The sequence below is a fragment of the Bos grunniens genome, chromosome 7 (genome assembly GCF_055505025.1).
Source record: "Bos grunniens cultivar Pamir isolate PY7600 chromosome 7, Bosgru_T2T1.0, whole genome shotgun sequence".
NCBI classification, from domain to species: Eukaryota; Metazoa; Chordata; class Mammalia; order Artiodactyla; family Bovidae; genus Bos; species Bos grunniens.
The window spans coordinates 44,561,465-44,585,069 of record NC_141171.1 but is presented as its reverse complement, the minus strand read 5'-3'; the positions used below and the strand labels follow the sequence as shown (position 1 = coordinate 44,585,069).

Genomic DNA, 23,605 nt, shown 5'->3' with positions numbered 1-23,605 from the left:
CCTGCGTGCCCTTGTCATTAGCCCATGAAGACTGGCTACTCCCCCTGCTTCTAACAGCATGGTGGTTTTTTTTTAATCACTTTCCATCTTCCCTTTTCCTCCAGCACCAAGACTTACCATTTACCCCTTCTTTTGGTTCACAACCCTAAAACATGGATTTTAAAAGTTCTACTACCTCCAACTTCCCCCAGGTCCCACTCACTCTGCACATACCACACGAGCATCCCTAAAACACTGTCACTCTCAGGCTAGAAGCCCAGTGCTCCACACCCAGACTCCAGTCTCTCGGCCCTAGCAAGCCCTACCACGTCTTTCACCTCTGACAGTTCCCCTACAAAAACCCCTTAAGATGCTTGCAAAGCATCTCAGAGGTCAGTGGTCTAAAGCCTGTGTGAATCCTCACCAACCCCATGGGAGCTGTGAAAGTTCTTCACATTAATCTGAAGCTGCCCCGTTGTAAAACCTTCAACACCAGCCCTAGCTCTGCCTCCAACACCCTCTTCCCCAGTGACATAGAAGAATGCTGGTACCTCTCCCCAGTAAACAGGTCTGCTATACTCTCCATGCAACTCCCAACATGCCTATAAAATGGCTACACTCTGGATAATCAGTAGCTGCCTGGCTGGGCCCAGGCTTCCCACTCACACCAGCAGGTGTCCACTCTTCTCCCAGAGGCCCAGAGAAAAGCAACTTTACTCCAAACACTTCAAGGTGGCGAGTACCGGCTCTCTTGGTAGGCCTAGCACTGGGACTATTAAGTGGCCGAACTACAGGAAAGCCATGCTTTGTACACTTACGGTCGCTTCTGATGGCTTCATCCCCTTTCAGCACTCACCACCACCCCACATAGACAACAACACACACAGGCACGTGCACACTACTGCGACTATCATGGTAGTCACTGTTGAAAGCACATTCTGGGCCATGTCCTGTTCTCTGAAGGGGCAGGCATCAGTCCTGGCACTGGCCTTCATGGGGCCATAACTCACCTTCTGCTATTGTAAAAACCCTCAAAGTAAGGCCCAGTTACAGGAACAAGGTAAGGATTCCTAAACCAGAGAACTGGGCTGAGACTCAGCATGGGAGAGTTGAGTATGGAAAGAGAACTACTTCCTGCCACCCAATGTGCTGAGCCTTGAATGTTCTTCAGAATGGAGATCACTGACAAAAGTTAACAACTTGGAATTTAGCTACCCTCCAGAGAAAATTTTTTATTGAAAACACAGACACACACACACAATTATGAAATTAAGAAAACCATTCCTTAAGCGTGTAAGACAGGTTTCTTTTTATTAAGTTTTCCTAAACTTGTCTCATGTTTACTGAATGTTTTTCTTTGTGTAAGAATGTAACCTGGAGCTTTAACAAACCAATTTAGATAATGCAACCTGGATAAATGTTTGTCTGCACACAAGTCATCAACTGTTACTCTCTGGTCTGGTCTCCATGTAAATTCAATTGGTCTGCAAGCCTGTCTAAACAGAGAGCAAGAAGACCACATCATCTTAATTCTAGTTTAAACCTCAAATTCAACCCCATCCCAAGTCCCACACCCTCCCCACACACAAAAGAAAATTTTTAGAAGAAATGGCCATTAAGGACTGAGTCAAGTTGCATAAGCATTGGCTTAATCCTGCAGCCAGCACCCCAAAGTAGCTCCTGGCCTCACAGCAGGCCAGCTGAACTCTTGAAGCTGGACAGGTAGAGAATGGACAAAGGATGTTCTAAGAACAGGGCCAAGTCCTGGTGCTGTGAGGCTTCCATGCATGCTTACACACCAACATAAATACACTTCCACCTTCCTCCTCTAAGCAACGTTTCTGTACAGGACTTAAGAGCTTATAACAGTCTGAATTTTTTAGTGCAGAGATGGACAGCAACTCATTCTAAATATGCAAGGTATACTCTTATTTCTAACAACATTAAGTCAAAAGTAACAGAGAAGCACTCTGTTATACAGATTAACAATTATTACAAAGGTCCAAAATGTAACCAACAAAGCTTGTAACAGTTTCTAGGGCAAGGACCAGCTCTGGGCTCTAATATACTACAGGTTTCCCTTAGAGTTCCCCAAATGCCTCACTCCTATCAACACCGCCCAAAGCACTGCCACAGGGAATGCTCTGGCGCTCCTGACGGTGACCGCAGAGCAAGAATGAGGCACTGCTGAAGTCAGGCACCACAAACACTAACTTCAGACTCATCCAGTACAATCCAGTGCATCTTAGTTTTTTGTACAGTCTGTCAGCCGTTTAACACATACACATTGGCAGATTCATGACAGATGTTAACGCTTAACACAGAAGTGACTGTGAATGAGCCAAAAAAGAACTTAACTCTTGTCCTAAGACTTCACGCTATACCTCAAATTTACACAGAATATCTCTCACCTGAACAAGCAGGCCAGGATACAAATCTTTATACCATAATTAACAAGAATCAACCCCTCAGTTAAATTTACCATGCCTATATCCAACAATACATCTACCCAATTCTAACCTTCTGAAGAGAAAATTATTTAGACTTTGATGCTTGGGATATTAATGAACATACTTTCAGAAATATACATTCTCAGGAAGAACCTCCAGGTTTAAAATCCTCAGTTAACAACCTGCTCCAGGTGAAAGGGTCTATTTCCCCAAGAGCAACACACGGCATTTGTAATGGGAACCCCTTTTATCTGGGAAAGATGGGAAGATTGGGGGAGGGGGGGGTCCCAGGGGAGCGGAGTGACACGTGAAGCTCAGAGCACACCTTTGTTGTTCTACGTTAATCTACGCCATGCTCTAGCCCTCAGAAACAGAGGGAGATCCCTCCCCCATCCCCACACCAGGCGGGGAGCCTTTGTGGCAACCTCCACAGCAGAATTTTTAAGCACAATTAAGAGTTCCTGTCATTTATGTCATAACAAAAAGTTTGCTTGATAGCTAGGTATAGCCTGTGCTATAGCTCAACTTTCTAAAACAAACTTCTCTTTGTATAAGCATGATTAAACATAAAAGGAGTGAAGCATAAGCTCAGTAAGACTAACTGGGCTTCTAAATAGTACCATTATGAAAAAGATACAATGCACTTCATTTCTGTATCTAACTATTTAGAAGTCAAAATGCTCCATACATTACTGATATCCCCTCCCCCTCAAGTCCCCTAAAAACTGACTAAGAAATCTCCAGTATTTAATTGCTCTAGTTGATATTTAGAACAAAGTTGACAACTTAAAGCTTTATAATAGTCTGTTTTAATATAAACAATTGTTAGAATCAATCAATGTCCATTTCAGGAAGCTTCTTGTCTGAATCCGAAGGCACAGCTGTGTCTGTACCCTGCTCAGCAGCCTGAGGGCCCGGGTTGTCTCCTTGTCCATCCACTGGTCCATTCTGCTCTGCATTTTTTTGCTCCTCTTTTGGAGGTTCCACTTTGGGTTTGGGCTTTGAAATTATAGGGCTGCAGATACTCGTCAGCTCCTAAAACAACAGGAGAGAAAACAGTGGTTTTTGTAATTTTACATAGCATACTAAAATCAAAGCCCACCCTCTCTTATCCTATCCCCAAGATGTAACCAAAGATGGAGTAATGAAATTCTCTATTAATAATACCGACTAGAAAAAACTATTAAATCTTTAAAATCATGAATTACTTTAATTTTAGCTTCAATCTCTTTTGCCTTGACAACTGGATCCATGGTCAGACTCTGCTTGTTCTGCAGATTCAGCTTGTTATTCATCCACTCCATGGCCTCATTCATGCTTTTTTCCACCTTCAGCATGTCAGCAGCATCCAAATGATCATACTGGTCCTCCTATAACCAGAAGCCAACCAGACAAGCATCAAAGAATAATACAGTCCCTACTCAAATACTGCCTAGTTCTTCAGCATCTTCCAAAAAGCTACAATCTTTCCGAAAATGAAGTCCATCTAGCCTCACAAGCTATACATTCAATTCCCTAAAAATTCAATAAAGGAAAGTAACCTCAATTTTTAACACAGAGAAAATGCATTTCAAGGTCAAAAGGAATACACAAGGTGGCAATTAAAAGGTTTCAACAGTATAAACAACACATGCTTTACACAAAATCTTATAAATATAATTTTGCAAATAAATAAATATAATTTTACAATGCAAAAAAAGGCCATGTCATTAGATATGAGACTGGAGGTTTAGGTATCGAAGTTAAGAAACAAAATAATTATGAATACAGTTTTTTAAAAGAATCCTTTCAGAAGTAAAATTTTAAAATTCATCTTTTTAGAAAGCTTAGTTTATTATATTTAAGTTTCTTACATGCAGATGACACCACCCTTATGGCAGAAAGTGAAGAAGAACCAAAGAGCCTCTTGATGAAAGTGAAAGAGAGTGAAAAAGTTAGCTTAAAGCTCAAAACTCAGAAAACTAAGATCATGGCATCAGGTCCCATCACTTCATGGCAAATAGATGGGGAAACGGTGGTTGACTTTATTTTTGGGGGCTCTAAAATCACTGCAGATGGTGACTGCAGCCATGAAATTAAAAGACATTTACTCCTTGGAAGCAAAGTTATGACCAACCTAGACAGGATATTAAAAAGCAAAGGCATTACTTTGCCAACAAAGGTCCATCTAGTCAAGGCTATGGTTTTTCTAGTAGTCATGTATGGATGTGAGAGTTGGACTATAAAGAAAGCTGAGCGCCAAAGAATTGATTCTTTTGAACTGTGGTGCTGGAGAACACTCTTGAGAGTTCCTTGGACTGCAAGGAGATCCAACCAGTCCATCCTAAAGGAGATCAGTCCTGGGTGTTCACTGGAAGGAGTGATGTTGAAGCTGAAACGCCAATACTTTGGCCACCTGATGCAAAGAGCTGACTCATTGGAAAAGACCCTGATGCTGGGAAAGATTGAGGGCAGGAGGAGAAGGGGACGATGGAGGATGAGACGGTTGGATGGCATCACCGACTCAATGGACCTGAGTTTGGGTAGGCTCTGGGAGCTGGTGATGGACAGGGAGGTCTGGCATGCTACCGTTCATGGGGTCGCAAAGAGTTGGACACGACTGAGCAACTGAACTGAACTAAACACTGACAATACATCAAGAACCTAGAGTATAAAAGCAGAATTAACCAAACTATTGACCAAAGTCTGAGAGCAACCCAGACCACAGGCCAAATCCCAGCTCCCCCAAGAGTAACCTGGGTAAGGATTAAACCACCTATTTCATAAACGTACTGTGTAGATTTAATGATATAATATATTTTGGAGTATCATATAGTACTCAAGAAAATGATACCCATAGTTTATTGTTGAAACAGTCCTACAAACTAAATTATTTGTCTAATGTGTTCTAAGACCAGACTAGAGCAAGTTAAGTCACTAATGAAACATTTCATAACAAGAAAAGGAAACTGAGTAATACTGCTCAATTACTGAGTCTCCTTACTAAAGAGAAGCAGCAAATCCCAGTTGTTAATAAGGTTAAATAAAATATTATATGACATTAACATCCAAAAAGAAAACAATGTTATTAAATAACAGAAAAAACTGCTATGAAAATGTCTCAGAATTCTACCAAAACATTAGTAGGGAAGAGGAAAAAAAGAAAAGATACCTTGTTTTTGAAAGAGCTGATTACTTTCATATACTGTTGGATTTGTTTCCCTAGTTCGTCAAATAATTTTGGTCTTTCTTCAGATTCCTGGAATCGCATCTTAATAGGCTGACCTAGATTCTTATTAGAAGAGAGAATATACAAATTCTTCACAGGGGAGTTTAAACTAACAAAAGCAGTATTTTTCTACTAAGATTGATTATGAATTAAAATTCATTTAATCTCTGTGTTCTATATATAAGAAGTTGAATATTTTTCCCCAGACGGTCGAAATAGTATCCTCAGGCTTCATTAGAATATACATCAATTCTGTTCCATGTGGAGCCACTTCAACTTGTCACCTGAACCCTAGTTCTCAAAATACACTGGGGAGACAACCAAAAATGAGATGCCTCCTGACAGTGATATAAAACACTGGATAGGAAGTACACTTGCCAAAAATGTTTAAATCTGTATCTTACAAAGCCTCCAGCTCTAACCATAAATTTACCAATAAGATAAAACACCACAGGGGTGAAAAGGAGTAAAATATAGACTGGGAATAAATTCTCCAGGACAAATGATTCAGTTTTTTCATCAACTAAGTAAAGAAAGAGAAACTGATGGAAGGAGAACTACGGATACAGATTTAAGAGATATATCAACACAGTGTATGGGCCCTATTTGGATCCTGAGTCAAAGAAGCTAAAACATAATTTATGAAACAACTGGAACCTCAAAACTGACTGAACATATGGTGATATTAATAGTGATGTTAAGGAATTTTTACACATGTGATAATGGTACAGCATAAGGTTATATTTTCTTTTAAATACACATTGATATATTCTGGGGTTAACTATAACCTAAGAGACTTGCTTAAGAATAACTGGAAGTGGAAAGGAGCAGATATGGACCAAAACTGGATATAAGCTGACAACAGCTGAAGCTATTATTCTGTCTCCTTCCATGTGTTAAACAAGTCCCATAAAAAAAAAGTAAATAAAAAAACTCAATGAGCAGGATCTCACTGGAGACCCTTAACATTCTTGCCAGAATGACAGGCAACTGCATGTGCTTACTGTCCCTGAGCAATTCCATTCCAAAGGTTAGTCAACAATGGAATAGTTTAGCAAGAAACTAAGTAACCACAGAAATGGAAAAAGTTCTTGCGTACTTGCATCTTTTTCCAAACAAGAGGCCTCAACTTTTTAAATAATTCTTTGGACTTTTAACTCTGAAGTGTAACTATCACTTCTTTACATACAAAACCAGTCACTTCTGCTCTATTGAGAATCGAAGCTGTATATACACAGCCCTGCTCCAACTGCACTGCCACTGCCTGTTAGAGGACAGGAATACATCCTGTTAGTCTTTCAATTTCTTGACATTAAGAACACACTCAAGCTCCAATTCAGTGAAACATTTTATGTCTGAACTCAATTTTCAGAAAAATTGTTTTGTTATCATCAAGTTAAAAAAAAAAAGTGAAACTAAGTGATAAAAAGTATAGCTTTTCAATCACTTTCAACCTGCCTTCATTTAACATGAGAATTAGAATTTTGAGGTGTTCTCCATGCAAAGTACAACATTTCGCTTTCAAGAATCACTTACTTTTAATTCAGCCAATTTATCCACGTAAACTTGCTTTGGCTGGTCTTCTCCATCCTCATACAACCAATTTTCAGTATCTTCTAGTTTCAAGGTAAAATTGTTACGGTCCTAAAGATGAAGGAAACAATTGTACAATTAAGTCGATCAAAAATTAGTTGATTCAGGAATAAAGAAACAGTCACAGACCATGATACATCTGGATTTTCATTAAAACATGAGGTAGTTGGGAGATGGGGATATAGGAAACAAGACTGACACAATCTTATTTTGTTTTATAGGTACAAGGGGGTTTATTACATTATTTTCTCCACTGTAGGAGACATTTGGATATGTTTGAAAATTTCAGAATTAAAAAGTATATTTAAAAATAAGTGTGTTAAGAGTAAATAACACTGTATTGAAAGCAACTAAGAGAATAAATCTTAAAAGTTCTCATCACAAGAAAAAAAATCAAGTATGTGTAGTGATAGATGTTTAGACTTCTGATGGTAATCATTTTACAACGTATATAAACATCTAATCATTATGCTGCACATCTGAAACAACTAAAATGATATGTCAATTATACGTAAATCTTTTTCTAACAAGTGAGTTAAAATAAGCATCAGGAGAAAAGTGAGCTTTTTTTAAAGAAAAATCCTAGGTAAATTATAGCATGCAAGTGTATCAAAAAGTGACACACCAAAAAAAGTGATGCACAAAGACTAACCTTTAGGAAACACTCCACCAATACTATATAAAAACACAATATAAAACTGCCCCCCAAAAAATATTTTTAATCATTTTACTGTATACCTACAGATGCAAAACATCACTTGTAAGTACATTTAAGGATCCTCCCAGAAGACACAAAATGAGCAGACACACGGCGGCACATACTTACATCTTCACTCACAAACTTCTCATATTCACCACTCAGCTTGTCTCTCATTTCGTACACATATTCTTCTACTGCATTCTTAGCATCATTCCTCTCTTTCTCTAGTTTATCCTGCATGATCATCTTACCCTGTGAACAGTAGTCAGACATTCAAAAAACTGAGACAATTTCCTCTTAACCATTAAGTAATATAGTAATAAAAGTTAAGAGAAGCCTTCTTCCCAAAATCCTTTTAGTTCTGCAAATCATCCGAGAAAAGAGCTAGAGGCGTTAGTCCTCAGTAAATTATGACGATCAAGTAGGAGTTTCGTGGGTATGCTTAGGAAAAAAAGAGCAACAGAAGAAATAGCAAGATGCTGAAACTCAAAAGTAAAAATAAGGAAAATGCTAGGACAAGAACTAAAAGAAACTATTAGCTCACTGTCACAAGGTGGGTATAACCTGCTTGTATTACATACCCAGGAAAAATAAAAATTATTCATATAGTATAGATGCTAAAGGTTCTATAAAACTATTCTAAGACCCAATGTACCTATCATAAGAAACCTCAAAGACAACAATTAATTGAATAATTGTGCCCCAAGGTCCCAAACACTGCATCACTCACCATAACCAGAGTTACATACTGACTGGTAACAGAAACTAATAAACAGAACATTAAGGCTACTCTGAGTTCTCCCACTGATCGACTTCCCTGACCCTGGCCTCAAACATCCCAATCTCTAGTGAACAACCAAACTCACACACCCAAAAACATGAATGATACCTCCCCGAAATATTAAGAGATTTCGTAAGAGAGTTTTTAGCAACAGACGTATCACCATAAAACAATTTTGATGATGTATCTTGGGATCTACTAAACTTGTCCTCCAATACCCCAAAACGTTCAATTATTCCCAAACCCCACACAATGCATAAAGGTCACTAGACACATTTGAACACTATGGTCACATTACTGTTCTAGCTTATTGCTCTAGCAGACTTAAAATAACCACCTCATTTTCAATGTATAAGTTGAGCATCTCTCTGTCTATCTGCCATAAGAGCTGATTCTCAATTGGCAGGTCCACAGTACTGGTCTTCACTTTTGCCTTCTTGGCTTGAGGTGGTTGGTCCATCTTTTTGTCTTTTGATCCAGCTTGTGAGGTCTAAAATAAGAGAAATCATTAAGTACATACATACAGACTCCAGCTTCCAAATGGGTCATGTTTCAAAGGTTGGTTTTGCTTTTTTACTAACTTAAGTTTGTTTTCTTATAATACCTGCAAAGTTAGAAATATATGAATAGTCAAATCCATAGAGATAAAAAGTAATGGTGGTTCCCAGAGGATGGGGAAAGAACGAATAGAAGAAATGAATTTTGGTTAGACAGATGAAAGAAGTTCTGGAGACTGATTGTATCACAGTGTGATTATACTTACTACTGATTTGTACACACATATACACATATACATACATACACACACACATAAACTCCCATAACCCCACCATCAACATACCATTACAATTAAATATTCTCTAATTTTCTTCCACTCTTATCTAAACATACAAACATGCATAGGAAATGAGTAGGGAGAGGGTAATGAAATTTTTAAGGATCAGAAATACAGCAATAAGATGACTTCCAGAGTATCTATACCTATTTCGATTCTCACAAGGAGTAAGAGAGTCCATTTCGCTGTACCCTGGCCACAAAGAAGAATTCATTTGCCGTGATCTATTATTTTCATTGGGGCAATAACCTTTTCTTACACATTTATAAGGTATATTTACTCCTCCAAATTGCCTAGTCATATTTCATTCACCATTCTCTTGGGATCTTTGTGATTTTTCCCCCCAGTGATTGACTCTTCTAGATTTTTTCTAATCTTTTATTAGTCTATGCAAGCTTTTATTTTTTAACCCATCCATCTTTCCCTTTGTGATTACTTTCACTGCTTTCATGCTTTCAAAGCTCCTGCTGATTCACAGATTAGAAAAATATTCATTCCAGCTCTTTTTTTTAATATTTATCTCCTTTTGGCTGCGCTGGGCCTTCATTGCAGCTACACACAGCCTGTCTAGTTGTGGTGCAAGGCTTCTCACTGAGGCGCTCCTCTTATTACAGGGCAGCAAGCTCAGTAGTTGTGGTGCACAGGCTTAGCTGTGTGATCTGTGGCATATGGGATCCTCTTGGACCAGGGATCAAACCCATGTCTGCACTGGCAGATTTTTAACCACTGGACCATCAGGGAAGTCCCATTCCAGCTGTTTTTAATTCTTCATCTGTAACTTTCAAATAATCTGGAATATAATCTTCTCTATGACATGAGGCAAGATTTCAAAGTCATTTCCCCACCTCCTGTCCAAATCTTACGTCAGAGCTGAAATTTATGTTACCATTTGTATTTTATTTCCTTTAAAAACAATACTACAAAAGGTGTCAGTTCCCAAGCCACCTCACGAAAGGAACCTAAATAACTCCATGAAACTTCCCACACCTCTAAGGCCTGATGGGGGGAGGAGGAAAGGTCAGGCCCACCTCACTCCTTTCTCCTCCCCCACCTTCAAGAACAAAGAAAAATAGGTATTTCTCTCCCCCACTGCTGCCCCCAACCCAGGCAACAACAGGTCTTCACCTCCGAAAAGGCCTACAAGACACTAAAGCATCTGTCAGCATGATTTCCTCTGTCCATTATTTTCTCTTTTTACAATTATTTGCAAAGTTAAATTAATTAAAGTTTGTTAACCGACATGAAAATGGGTACCAGACTTGAGCCTCCTAAAGGCTCTGCCAAACTTTTTTAAATGCCACAATCAGAAATACCTTAGGAGGTGAGATTATACCCTGCAATGTCATACATAATTTGTAAGAGAAGCTGTTTTCAATGCTGATGCCAAAATTTAAACATGAAAACTGAAAAGTTAAAGAACAGGTTGTAATGCACCCAAAAATGTTACACATTCATTTCAATATTATCTACAAACTGTATGTCAATATATTATTATTTTGAACAGTATTTCAAGGTAAAGATAAGTTTCAGAAGAGTTGACAAAATTTGAAAAAATCATGTTTCACTATTAGTGAAGAGTAAGTTATGGGTAAGATGACTATTAGTAACAGCAATTCAGAAACCAGCATGAACCAATCACTAGTCAAACTAGGGCTTCTGAGTGCTTTCTTCCCACATGCCATCCAGACTAAAGTTCAAAGACCATCTTGCCAAACACACTTTCCAAACACACTACAAAATCTTGCTTTAAGACTTCAAATATACTGGCAGAAAGGGGATTAGCAGCATAGTCTCACGAGTGGGACTGATGGGTGCTGCACAACCTTAGCCAAGTTTACAAGGTCTTTTATTTCCCATGGACTTCCCGAGGACCCCAAGGCTCACTGCTAACAGATTCACACTGCTTGAGACAGACATTTCAACAATAATACAGTCCTGTAATCTCAAGCAAATGATTTCAAATTTTCTCCTTTCGATTTCTTTTGTATTAGGCTACGTATCAATAGCTCGGGCCGTTATAAATTACCTGGAAAACTACGATAGTAAATAGTAAGACTCTGAAACTACACTGACATGACAGAGCTACAAGATCTGCAGAAATCTAGTTTTATCAAAGTGGGAAATAAAGTCCACCACATAGCTCTCAATTTCACCCCACTGCACTGAGAGCTTTTGGTCTGAAAGGAACTTAAAAGCCTCAAGGCCTAAGCGAATTTATATTATGTTAAACACTTCAATTTTCAATATTAAAATACTGATTGGTAAGGCCTTGCCCAGGGATTTTCCAGTTGAATATTTATTTAAAAAAAGAAAATCACAATACTCAGACCATTCTTAAATGGGACAATCGGCCTCATGTAAAACTGGTGTGTAAATCAAAAGAGCATCTCAGAATTTGAGGCAGAGGGACGTAAAGCTTCAAATTTAGAGATCAGTTTTCTGGCTTCTTGGAAACTAAAGCAGAAAGTTGTTACTTGTTTTATGAAAGGCTGTTAAGTATTGTGGAGTTAATATTATTGAGTTTTATCTCTATGCAAGGCAGAACTGAAAGACCTCTGTATTCTCTCTCTTCCTGATACACAGTGTTATAAACAGCTCTTTAGGGGAATGTTACATTGATCTCTTAAATTATAAAGACTACATGTCAAAATTATGAGAACTGATATAATTTTGCCTTTAAGAGTACTAGACTGGAACTTGTCATACATTATTTAAGGAAGACTCGGAGTGTTTCATTAATGTTTACAATTTTAATATTTCTAAAGGCTGTTAAGGCAGCCTGAATATGATAAGGCAGCAACCTGATATGTGCTGAAAGCCAAACTTTTAGATTAGGGGGATTTTTTTAAACAAAAAACTATTCTAAATAAATTCTATTTCAACACCAAAAAAAAAAAGGACTGTTCAAAGAAATGAAGATTTCTAATCCCCTTCCAAGACATAATATGTCAGGTCAAAACCATGTATGTAAAAAGACAGCAAATCACACTGTAAAATACAATTTATACCTCCATTTCTTCAGACTCCACCCTATTTTCTGCTGGTGTCTGCTGCTGTTGCTCTTCAACATGTGGCTCCTCCTGGTCCACTTGCATCTTCTGAAAAACAGGTCACATCGAATTCTGAAACTAGGAAATACTAGCGAAAAGACTAAAGCAACTTTCACGACACAGTGGCAAAATCACAGGATATGGAATTCCTGCTAATTACCAGCAATCAGACAAACCAGACTCTAATTCCAGCTATGACATATATGTTATACTTAGAACACAAAAGTTTTCCTCTCTGGATCTCAGTTACCACATCTGTACAATGGAGATAACATTTGCCTGCCCTTATATACAAAAGAGTGGTTACAGAACTACATTATAAAGCCATAGCAGTACTCAGAAGTATGTAGTGTGGCAATATTTAACACAATAAAATCTGAAGAGAACATGAGTTTCTCCTTGCTTCCTCATGAACACATTTCTCTCTTCTTACAGTAGTTTTTAAAATCAGACATTTCATCCTCAAAAGTACAACCACTGTATGCATTAGGGAAAGTGGACACCTTGAAAATTCTTTTAGAAGTGCTTAAAGAACAAAGCCTGCCAATAATAAAGATGTCTGTAGAGACCCTGAATCACACTAGCTTTCAATGCCTATGGCGTATTATAATAGCCTCGGAGGTTTTTAAAACCAACACCTACCTGGGCTGTAGCCCAGACCAACTTTAACAAAATCTGTGGGGATGAGACCTGAACATAAGTTCATGCAGTTTTATAAAGCCTTGATTTTTACACACAATAAGGACAAGGCCCAGTGCATGACTCCAACAGATGAGTGCGAATTCTACGCTACCTATGGAAATAATCAACTGAGACTCAGCATTCTCCAGTAATCACAAAAGAATCAAGAATAACTCAAATTGACAAGCGCATGGTCTAAAGGAGGAAGCCGACTATGTCCCATTTCTATACAAATTCCATATAAATACTTTGTGCTAGTTCACACATGATGGGCTATGCATGCAAACCTACTCTCAGCAGCTCTGTCACCCTATTTGCTAGAATTTCTAGACAAGTGTCACCTCTGAGCCATTATAAATGGCCTAAAATGGTATAAAATTATCTAGATTACCTCTTCCTCCTTTGCATTCTGATCTGTTTCCATCGGTTCCTCATTTTCCTCAAACTTGTGCACTTCCACTAGAGAGGCACTGGACACACTGAAAATGCCATGGACATTTACTCGAACCTTGACTTTCACTTTTGAACTGGAGCCATCAGACTGAGGAGTGACTTTCTGAACTGAGAACTGAGCTAAGGATGTATGAAAGACAAAAGAGAACACATAACCTAAGAGGATGAATTCAAACACAAATATATGTCCATACTGCCAGGTTATGTCCATTTCTCAGGGAAAGGTCAGTAGCACAATACTTCAAATAAGCAAAGTGGGCACTCTTAGAATCTTAATACATCATCAGATTTCTCCTTCTTTCACATATAACCAAACTTTTAATCATCTTCTCCCAATTAAGAACTCAAGTATCTCCTAACTCTTCAAACATGTCCTTCCCTCCAGTCCCTTATCCCAATTCATCTTTATATGCTGCTGCTGCTGCTAAGTCGCTTCAGAGTAAATTCCTAGAACAGATTGGTCACATTTTCATCTACTGAAAATCCCAAAGATTCCATATTGTCACTTATTAAGAAACTGCCATTTCTAGATTCAGTTACTATACTAGCGTTTTGCTCATGTTTTTAATGTCATAAAACTCTGTAAACTATTAATTATCATGTTTATTTCTGTTTTACAAGTGAGGAAAACGCAGTAGGTTAACTTTCTAAGCTTCTAAGTGCCATTCAGGATGTTCCTAATACTTTACGCATGTACTCTAGTTCTGTAATTATCATTAACCCTCTAGATTCTCTCTCCTCAACTGTTATTATTTCCAGATACTAAGTTTCTCATAGTCAATGAAGAATGAAGACAACATGGTTCCATAGCCTATGACTGATTATCACAATCTGCTAATAATTTTTCTGTGTACACCTAACTCTATGTTAGGGTCAGAATTGAATACTTTCAGTAACCAGCATCACAGTATGCACAAAGTATAACAATAAATAATGTGCATTAACCAAGAACTACAGCCCAGGGAATTCCTTGGTGGTCCAATGGTCAGGACTCCATCATGCTTTCCCTGTCAAGGGCACAGGTTTGATTCCTGGTCAGGGAACTAAGAACTAATAAGCCACATGGTGCAGCCAAAAATTTTTTAACTGATTAAAATTAATTTTAAAAATCTTATTTAAAAAAAAAGAACTTCGGTCCACAGGAGGAGATCCAATTAAATAATGACCATCCTGCTGGTTCTGAACCTGATAATAAAACTGAAAGGTTTTTTTGTGCATGTGATTTAAAGTATTCAAATTTCAGTATATTATACTCACTTTGCTATTCCCATTCTGAAAGGTTTTTTTGTGCATGTGATTTAAAATACTCACATTTCAGTATATGATACTTACTTTGCTATTCCCATTCTCCCAAGTACACAATTTTTTAAATTCCCAACTCTTTACTTACCTATAGCAGGATCTGGATAAGGCAAATCTTGAGGAGAGCTATAATAAGCCTCAAGAGTGAAAGGTTCCTTTCTATAAAATGTGAGTACTTTAGAGAAAGGAGCAGCATGATTTTTTGAAAAGACTTCACAGTCACTGAATGGAGGAAAAAAGACAAACACAAATTTAGGACATTTCTAACACTTTTACCCAGGTATTCTAGTTTTGTAATTATTATACAACTCTAGTTACTCTTCTCAACTGGCATCATTTCCAGTTCATAAGAGTTTCTAAGAAAAACAAAAAATCTAAGTGTGTTTATGTAAAGTATCAGTTTTAAACACACACACACACACTTCGACACATGAAAGTAAAAGTTAAAGTGAAGTCATGTCCGACTCTTCGCGACCCTGGGGACTGCAGCCTGTCAGGCTCCTCCGCCCATGGGATTCTCCAGGAAAGAACACTGGAGTGGGTTGCCATTTCCTTCTCCAGGGGATCTTCCCAACCCAGGGATCGAGCACACGTCTCCCGCACTGCAGGCAGACTCTTTACCGTCTGAGCCACCAGGGCACATAAAAGGCACCAATTATTTCAGCAGGATCAAATAAACAAAATTAATAAGGACACAAACTTATTCTGATGAGTAAAGTAAATAATCACTTTGCTTCATGCACTATAACATAAGAGATTTGTGTAAGCTGAAACAGAGTATTTACCAAGACTTAACTTGTTAAGTACAAAAATCATTAAAAAAACATTACCTTGACCCTTCTTCAGCTGGAGAATTCCATCTCAGAGATATTGAATATGGTACTACATCAGTGATAGAAAATTCTCTGACTTTGAAAGCAGGCGATAAGATTGCACACTACAATAAGAATTTTTAAAAACTCCATTTGTCAAATAGGCATTATGAACTATATAAGACCTATAAGTAAAATGACTTCAGAAGAGCATCTACTTACATTAATAATTTAGCAGTATCTAAATAAGTGGTGACGACCCTTTGTGACCCCATAGACTGTAGCCAATCAGGCCCCTCTGTCCATGGGAATTTCCAGGAAAGAGTACTGGAGTGCCTTGCCATTTCCTTCTCCAGGGGATCTTCCCAACCCAGGGCTTAAACCCAGATCTCCCACATTCTAGACAGACGCTTTACCATCTGAGCCACCAGGGAAGTCCAAATAAGCGGTGAAGTCGCTCAGTCGTGTCCGACTCTTTGTGACCCCGTGGACTGTAGCCCACCAAGCTCCTCCATCCATGGGATTCTCCAGGCAAGAATTCTGGAGTAGATTGTCATTTCCTTCTCCAGGGGATCTTCCCAAACAAGGGATCGAACCCAGGTCTCTCGCATTGCAAGCAGACACTTTAACCTCTGAGCTACCAGGGAATGTTAACACAGACACACTGAAACCATACTCAGAGAAAACTAGTCAATCTAATCACATTAGGACCACAGCCTTGTCTAACTCAATGAAACTAAGGCATGCCCGTGGGGCCACCTAAGACAGGCGGGTCATGGTGCAGAGGTCTGACAGAATGTGGTCCACTGGAGAAGGGAATGGCAAACCACTTAACAGTATGAAAAGGCAAAATGATACGATACTGAAAGAGGAACTTCCCCAGGTCAGTAGGTGCCCAATATGCTACTGGAGATCAGTGGAGAAATAACTCCAGAAAGAATGAAGGGATGGAGCCAAAGCGAAAACAATACCCAGTTGTGGATGTGACTGGTGATAGAAGCAATGTCCGATGCTGTAAAGAGCAATATTGAATAGGAACCTGGAATGTCAGGTCCATGAATCAAAGCAAATTGGAAGTGGTCCAACAAGAGATGGCAAGAGTGAACGTTGACATTCTAGGAATCAGCGAACTAAAACGGACTGGAATGGGTGAATTTAACTCAGACGATCATTGTATCTACTACTGCGGGCAGGAATCCCTCACAAGAAATGGAGTAGCCATCATGGTCAACAAAAGAGTTCGAAATGCAGTACTTGGATGCAATCTCAATAACGACAGAATGATCTCTGTTCGTTTCCAGGGCAAACCATTCAATATCACAGTAATCCAAGTCTATGCCCCAACCAGTAAGCTGAAGAAGCTGAAGTTGAATGGTTCTATGAAGACCTACAAGACCTTTTAGAACTAACACCCAAAAAAGATGTCATTTTCATTATAGGGGACTGGAATGCAAAAGTAGGAAGTCAAGAAACACCTGGAGTAACAGGCAAATTTGGCCTTGGAATATGGAATGAAGCAGGGCAAAGCCTAATAGAGTTTTGCAAGAAAATGCACTGGTCATAGGCAACACCCTCTTCCAACAACACAAGAGAAGACTCTACACATGGACATCACCAGATGGTCAACACCGAAATCAGATTGATTATATTCATGAACTCCTTATTGCCAAATTCAGACTGAAATTGAAGAAAGTAGGGAAAACCACTAGACCATTCAGGTATGACCTAAATCAAATCCCTTATGATTATACAGTGGAAGTGAGAAATAGATTTAAGGGCCTAGATCTGATAGATAAGAGTGCCTGATGAACTATGGACTGAGGTTCGTGACACTGTACAGGAGACAGGGATCAAGACCATCCCCATGGAAAAGAAATGCAAAAAAGCAAAATGGCTGTCTGGGGAGGACTTACAAATAGCTGTGAAAAGAAAAGAAGCGAAAAGCAAAGGAGAAAAGGAAAGATATAAGCATCTGAATGCAGAGTTCCAAAGAATAGTAAGGAGAGAAAAGAAAGCCTTCCTCAGAGATCAATGCAAAGAAATAGAGGCAAACAACATATTGGGAAAGACTAGAGATGGGGTCGCTGAGGGTTGGACACGACTGAGCGACTTCACTTTCACTTTTCACTTTCATGCATGGGAGGAGGAAATGGCAACCCATTCCAGTGTTCTTGCCTGGAAAATCCCAGGGACGAGGGAGCCTGGTGGGCTGCCGTCTATGGGGTCGCACAGAGCACAGAGTCGGACACGACTGAAGTGACTTAGCAGCAGAGATCTCTTCAAGAAAATTAGAGATACCAAGGGAACATTTCATGCAAAGATGGGCTCGATAAAGGACAGAAATGATATGGACCTAACAGAAGCAGAAGATATTAAGAAGAGGTGGCAAGAATACACAGAAGAACTATACAAAAAAGATCTTCATGACCCAGATAATCACGATGGTGTGATCACTCACCTAGAGCCAGACATCCTGGAATGTGAAGTCAAGTGGGCCTTAGAAAGCATCACTACGAACAAAGCTAGCGGAGGTGATGGAATTCCAGTTGAGCTATTTCAAATCCTGAAAGATGATGCTGTGAAACTGCTGCACTCAATATGCCAGCAAATTTGGAAAACTCAGCAGTGGCCACAGGACTGGAAAAGGTCAGTTTTCATTCCAATCCCAAAGAAAGGCAATGCCAAAGAATGCTCAAACTACCACACAATTGCACTCATCTCACACGCTAGTAAAGTAATGCTCAAAATTCTCCAAGCCAGGCTTCAGCAATATGTGAACCATGAACTTCCAGATGTTCAAACTGGTTTTAGAAAAGGCAGAGGAACCAGAGACCAAATTGACAACATCAGCTGGATTATGGAAAAAGGAAGAGAGTTCCAGAAAAGCATCTATTTCTGCTTTATTGACTATGCCAAAGCCTTTGACTGTGTGGATCACAATAAACTGTGGAAAATTCTGAAAGAGATGGGAATACCAGATCACCTGACCTGCCTCTTGAGAAATTTGTATGCAGGTTAGGAAGCAACAGTTAGAACTGGACATGGAACAACAGACTGGTTCCAAATAGGAAAAGGAGTACGTCAAGGCTGTATATTGTCACCCTGCTTATTTACCTTATATGCAGAGTACATCATGAGAAACGCTGGGCTGGAAGAAGCACAAGCTGGAATCAAGATTGCCGGGAGAAATATCAATAACCTCAGATATGCAGATGACACCACCCTTATGGCAGAAAGTGAAGAGGAACTAAAAAGCCTCTTGATGAAGGTGAAAGAGGAGAGTGAAAAAGTTGGCTTAAAACTAAACATTCAAAAATGAAAATCATGGCATCTGGTCCCATCACTTCATGGGAAATAGATGGGGAAACAGTGGAAACAGTGTCAGACTTTATTTTGGGGGGCTCCAAAATCACTGCAGATGATGACTGCAGCCATGAAATTAAAAGACGCTTACTCCTTGGAAGGAAAGTTATGACCAACCTAGATAGCATATTGAAAAGCAGAGACATTACTTTGCCAATGAAGGTCCGTCTAGTCAAGGCTATGGTTTTTCCTGTGGTCATGTATGGATGTGAGAGTTGGACTGTGAAGAAGGCTGAGCGCCAAAGAATTGATGCTTTTGAACTGTGGTGTTGGAGAAGACTCTTGAGAGTCCCCTGGACTGCAAGGAGATCCAACCAGTCCATTCTGAAGGACATCAGCCCTGGGACTTCTTTGGAAGGAATTATACTAAAGCTGAAACTCCAGTACTTTGGCCACCTCATGAGAAGAGATGACTCACTGGAAAAGACTCTGATGCTGGGAGGGATTGGGGGCAAGAGGAGGAGGGGACAACAGAGGATGAGATGGCTGGATGGCATCACCGACTCGATGGACTTGAGTCTCAGTGAACTCCGGGAGTTGGTGATGGACAGGGAGGCCTGGCGTGCTGCGATTCATGGGGTCACAAAGAGTCGGACACGACTGAGCGACTGAACTGAACTGAACTGAAATAAGTGGTTTTATAAGTGTCTATCATTTGTCAAATCACCCATTAATCTAGCTATTCCTTGTTATTTTTCCATTAATCTCAACCTTTATTTAACTGATGTATAACACTACTTCATGTAACAAATATACCAAATTCTAGTAGTATTTCAGGCCTACTTATGTTTCTAGTAAATTCTTTCATCTTATTACATGTTATATAGTACTAATAATTCCATTTATGAAGGCCACCTCTAGTATCAATTTTAAAACAAATGTTTCAGAATCTTAGACCTAAAATCAGGAGCTAGTCTCAGACTAGCTGGATACGTTAGCCACTGTTGGACTGCTACAACGACCTGTCAGTGGCTGCCTGTGAACGAAAGGAAGCTCACCTGCAATGCACAGCCTCGAGTGACAGCTTCATCGGCATTTAGTGTTGTACTGATTTCTTTACCAAAAAATTTGCTGATCTTCTCTTTCACTGCAGGGATTCGTGTTGCACCACCAACTATCTCCACTGCATAAATATCTTCTTTCTTTAACTCTATTTAAAAACAATTAGAATAGACACTTAGATTAAAAGAATCTTTCAATTCATGTTTTACAATGAAACAAGAGAGCAATATAACATCTTATCACAACAAAATAATTCAAAAATATGTAAGAAAACCCACCACCACTCTTCATCCCCTCCACAGTAACATACACACACACACATAAAAGTCTGTGCCATTTGGAAGCAGGTAGTTGTATTTTAATGCTCAAAACAATGAGGGCAGGGTGGCACAGCAGTACTGAGATTTAAGAGATGAGGGTGAGGAATAACTAAAGTCCTATAGTGCAGAAGTCCTGCAATCTCAGAAAGACTCACACAAATAAGTGTTAAAACACCAAAAGTTAAGCTAGCCATAAAGAAAATAAAAGGCGGACACCAAGTGGTAAGGAAGGTCTGTCTGACCCAGCCTGACAGGCCTGTGTGGACTAAGACTAAGTAGACTTCAGGATACAGTCTGAGAGTATCAGTCGAGGGACCTCAGGGCTCTGCTGGCTCAGATTACGATACAGGTTCAGTCTCCTCATAACAGAAGGAAAGAGGGTACCACCCAAGGCTCTGCCGTCATTCATAAAATACCTCTTAATACCACCTGGCTTCCTGCTCACATTTTATGCAATAATCTGTTGAGTGACAATCTGTTGAGAAGGGCTATTTAAAGAAACGGGCTGTACCAGTATGAAAAGAACATACATTTGTCAAAATCCCTCCGTTTTCATATCTGAGCCTGTGTCAAGATCAGAGTACAAGAGTGGACTCTAGGAAAAGGTCTGTCAAAGATTTGGGAAACAACAGTAATATATTCTTAAATCAAACTTCTACCTTTTACCCTGAGATTAAATTAAGTATATGGTTATCATATCCTCCCCCTTCTTAGTCAACAAGATTCACTGACAGAAAATCCCACAAAACTACCACAGCAACATTGCTAAAGATAATTTTTACCACCATGAAATACCTAAGACATTAAACCCATCTTTGAATCTGTCTGAATTATGTTTCTGGGGAAAACTATTAAGACTTTCCCAGATACTACTGGAGGTACTGCAGGGGGAAGATATTGGTAAAAAGAAGTTTAATATAGCATTGAAGTAGTTCATACAGTGAAAACTGGTACAACTGGGGATGGAGGGGTGGGGAGAGTTAACATTCTCCGGACAGCCCAAGATGAACGATTTAATCACAAAAATACTTACTGGCCTGTTCCAAAACACTACGAAGCGGTGGCTCTACTCTAGCTAAGAGATCATCACACATCTCCAGAAATTTGCCTCTATGAAAAAAAAAACAACAGGTCAAGTCACAGTCCACTTTTATGTAGAATAAATAACTATAATCAAACAGACATAACAAGCACTGGCAAAGATGCAGAGAAACTGGACCTCATATACATTCTTGGCAGGAACATAAAATGTTACAGCCACTTTGGAAGAGTTTAGCAATTTCTCAACATATTAGTGGAGAAGGAAATGGCAACCCACTCCAGTGTTCTTGCCTGGAGAATCCCAGGGTCGGGGGAGCCTCGTGGGCTGCTGTCTATGGGGTCACACAGAGTCGGACATGACTGAAGTGACTTAGCAGCAGCAGCAGCAGGTTTACAGAGAAATAAACAGAAAGTACAGAGAATTCCCATACACCTCTTACTCCCAACTCAGTTTCCCTATTAGCATCTTGCATTAGTAAGATACATTTCTAACAACTGATGAGCCAATACTGATACATGGTAGTATAAATTAAGGTTCTACATAATTTGACAAATGGCGGAAGTATTCACCATTACCGTACCGTACTGAATAGTCTCACTACTCTAAAGATCTTCCATACTCTATTCATCCTTCCCTTTCACTGAACCTCCACTGAATCTTTTTATTGTCTCCACAGTTTTCTCTCTTCTAGAATGTCATATCATTATCACATAGAATGCCATATACAATGTCAAATATTTCTAGAATGTCATATAGTTGGAATCATACAGCCTTTTTAGACTGACTACTATTGCTTAGAAATATACAGTTAAGATTTTCCCATGTCTTTTCACAGAACGATAGCTCATTTAGAGTTTCTTTATGAGGTAATGAAAATATTCTAAAACTGGGTTGTGGTAATGGTTGCACAATTCTATGAATATATTAAAACCCACTGAATTATAAATGTGTTAACTTTTACGAATTACATCTCAAAAAAAGAAAAACAGTAGAGGTATAGAATGCACCCACCAGAATGGCAAAAATTCAAGATCACTAATACCAATATTGATGAGGATGTATAGCAACCAAAATCAAGTTTAAAATGACAGTTTTGTTCCTAATATCAAAAAAGTGGAAAGAGTTGAGTCCAGCAGTAGGAGAAAACCTAAGTCTACAGCGTCACACTAGGCAGCAATACACAAGAACAGATGATACATGCAGCAACTAGGTCAGGGGTCCAAACCCGGGCCACAGACCAGCTCTGGTCCTCAGCCTGTTAGGAACCCGGCCACACAGCAGGAAGTGACTGGAGAGCAAGCTTCATCTGTATTTACAGTCATTCCCCATCACTACCTGAGCTCCACCTCCCGTCAGATCAGCAGCAGCGTAATAAATGTAATGCTCTTGCATCATCCAGGAATCATTCCCATCTTCCCTACCCCCAACATCTGTGGAAAAACTGTCTTCCACGAAACCAGGTCCAGTTGCCAAAACAGTTGGGGACTGCTGAGCTAAATGAGTATCAGTTTCATGCTGACCAAAGAAGTCTTACACAAAAGACGAAATACTGTATGATTTCATTTACACTTCTAGAAAAGGTAAACGTAATCTATGTCCCTCAAAATAAAAGACCTTATCAATGGCTGCCCTTGAGGATGGAGCACTGAGAAAACTTCTAAAAGGATGGAGAGTAGTGGTTTGTAGGATGCATGCAACTGTCAAAACTTAGCAAATGACACTTAAAAGTTGAGCATGTCTTTATGTAAAGTATACCAAAAACTACAAACGTTAAACTCTGGTTAATACGCATACTTAAAAGTGTCTAGATAGATGGCTTTGAGATGCATCAAAAGATAAAACTGATGGGTAGACAGAAGGACGGATAGATCAATGGGTAGGTGAAAAAACAAGTAGTTAATATTATCGGTAGAGCCTAAGTGGCAGGATAAGAATGTTCACTGTAAAATTCTTCCACTTTTGCTGCATATTTGAAAATGTCCATAATAAAAACATGAAAAACAAAGTACACAGAGCATTCTAGAAAGACAGCAG

General features: G+C 39.2%; 1 protein-coding gene across 3 annotated transcripts in view; it reads right to left on the bottom strand.

Annotated features, from left to right (window-relative positions):
* Positions 1 to 1,264: 1,264 nt before the first annotated feature.
* Positions 1,265 to 23,605, bottom strand: part of HSPA4 (heat shock protein family A (Hsp70) member 4) — a 61,426-nt gene continuing 39,085 nt past the window's right edge. For all 3 annotated transcript variants that reach the window (XM_086411572.1, XM_086411571.1, XM_086411570.1), the window contains exons 8-19: positions 21,563 to 21,639; positions 20,206 to 20,357; positions 15,863 to 15,969; positions 15,121 to 15,254; positions 13,669 to 13,850; positions 12,555 to 12,644; positions 9,049 to 9,201; positions 8,057 to 8,182; positions 7,174 to 7,281; positions 5,581 to 5,700; positions 3,638 to 3,799; positions 1,265 to 3,464 (exon numbers count right to left, since the gene is read on the bottom strand). In XM_086411572.1, the coding sequence (XP_086267698.1) occupies positions 3,261 to 3,464; positions 3,638 to 3,799; positions 5,581 to 5,700; positions 7,174 to 7,281; positions 8,057 to 8,182; positions 9,049 to 9,201; positions 12,555 to 12,644; positions 13,669 to 13,850; positions 15,121 to 15,254; positions 15,863 to 15,969; positions 20,206 to 20,357; positions 21,563 to 21,639 (1,615 nt within the window). In that variant the 3' untranslated portion in view covers positions 1,265 to 3,260. The remainder of the gene's footprint in view (positions 3,465 to 3,637; positions 3,800 to 5,580; positions 5,701 to 7,173; positions 7,282 to 8,056; positions 8,183 to 9,048; positions 9,202 to 12,554; positions 12,645 to 13,668; positions 13,851 to 15,120; positions 15,255 to 15,862; positions 15,970 to 20,205; positions 20,358 to 21,562; positions 21,640 to 23,605) is intronic.